The sequence below is a fragment of the Tupaia chinensis genome, unplaced genomic scaffold (assembly GCF_000334495.1).
Source record: "Tupaia chinensis unplaced genomic scaffold, TupChi_1.0 Scaffold000383_1, whole genome shotgun sequence".
In the NCBI taxonomy this organism is placed as follows: Eukaryota; Metazoa; Chordata; class Mammalia; order Scandentia; family Tupaiidae; genus Tupaia; species Tupaia belangeri.
Window position 1 is genome coordinate 156,338 of NW_006159885.1, and position 664 is coordinate 157,001.

A 664-nucleotide genomic window follows, 5' to 3' on the forward strand; every position below is an offset into this window, starting at 1 on the left:
GGCGCGGCCCGGCGGGGGGCTACCGTCTATGTCTTCTTGGGGCGCCAGGCGGATCGGGGTCTCGTTTTTGCAAAAAGAGCCCAGCGCTGGTGGCTTCAGGTGGCTGCCGCCTCCGCCGCTGCTAGTACTGTTTCCGCCGCTGGTGCTAGGAGCAGAGGCGCACGAGCAGGGAGACCTCCGAGGCGGCGAGGCATCGGACATGTGTCAGCACATCTGGGGCGCACATCCGTCCAGCCCGAGGGGAGATTTGCCGGAACAATTCAAACTGCGATATTGATCTTGGGGGTGACGGTCCCTGGCCGGCTGTCGGGTGGGAGTGCGAGTGTGCACTCGCTCGGGAGTGTGCGCGCGTGTGTATGTGTGTGTGCCGTGTCGGGCTCCCCCCTTCCCCCCCTGTTTTCCCGTCGAGTGATGCACTTGGAATGAGAATCAGAGGATGGAAATAGTCTGGGAGGTGCTTTTTCTTCTTCAAGCCAATTTCATCGTCTGCATATCAGGTATGGGACGCGCTGGAGTCACGGACGGGTTTCGATTATGTTGTGGTGTTTGCAATGATGGGGTTTTATTGTGTGTAGATTGGAGGTGGGAGGGGAGAGGGAGGCAGAGACTTTTTTCGCTCTGCGGATTTGCCGCCTTCAGAATCAAAAACCTTCGAAGCCCTAGC

At 58.9% G+C, this 664-nt stretch overlaps 1 protein-coding gene across 1 annotated transcript in view; it reads left to right on the forward strand.

Annotated features, from left to right (window-relative positions):
* Positions 1-345: 345 nt before the first annotated feature.
* CA10 (carbonic anhydrase 10 (inactive)) overlaps positions 346-664 on the forward strand; it is a 601,034-nt gene continuing 600,715 nt past the window's right edge. The window contains exon 1 of the mRNA XM_006153596.3: positions 346-497. Within this exon, the coding sequence (XP_006153658.1) occupies positions 437-497 (61 nt within the window). The 5' untranslated portion in view covers positions 346-436. The remainder of the gene's footprint in view (positions 498-664) is intronic.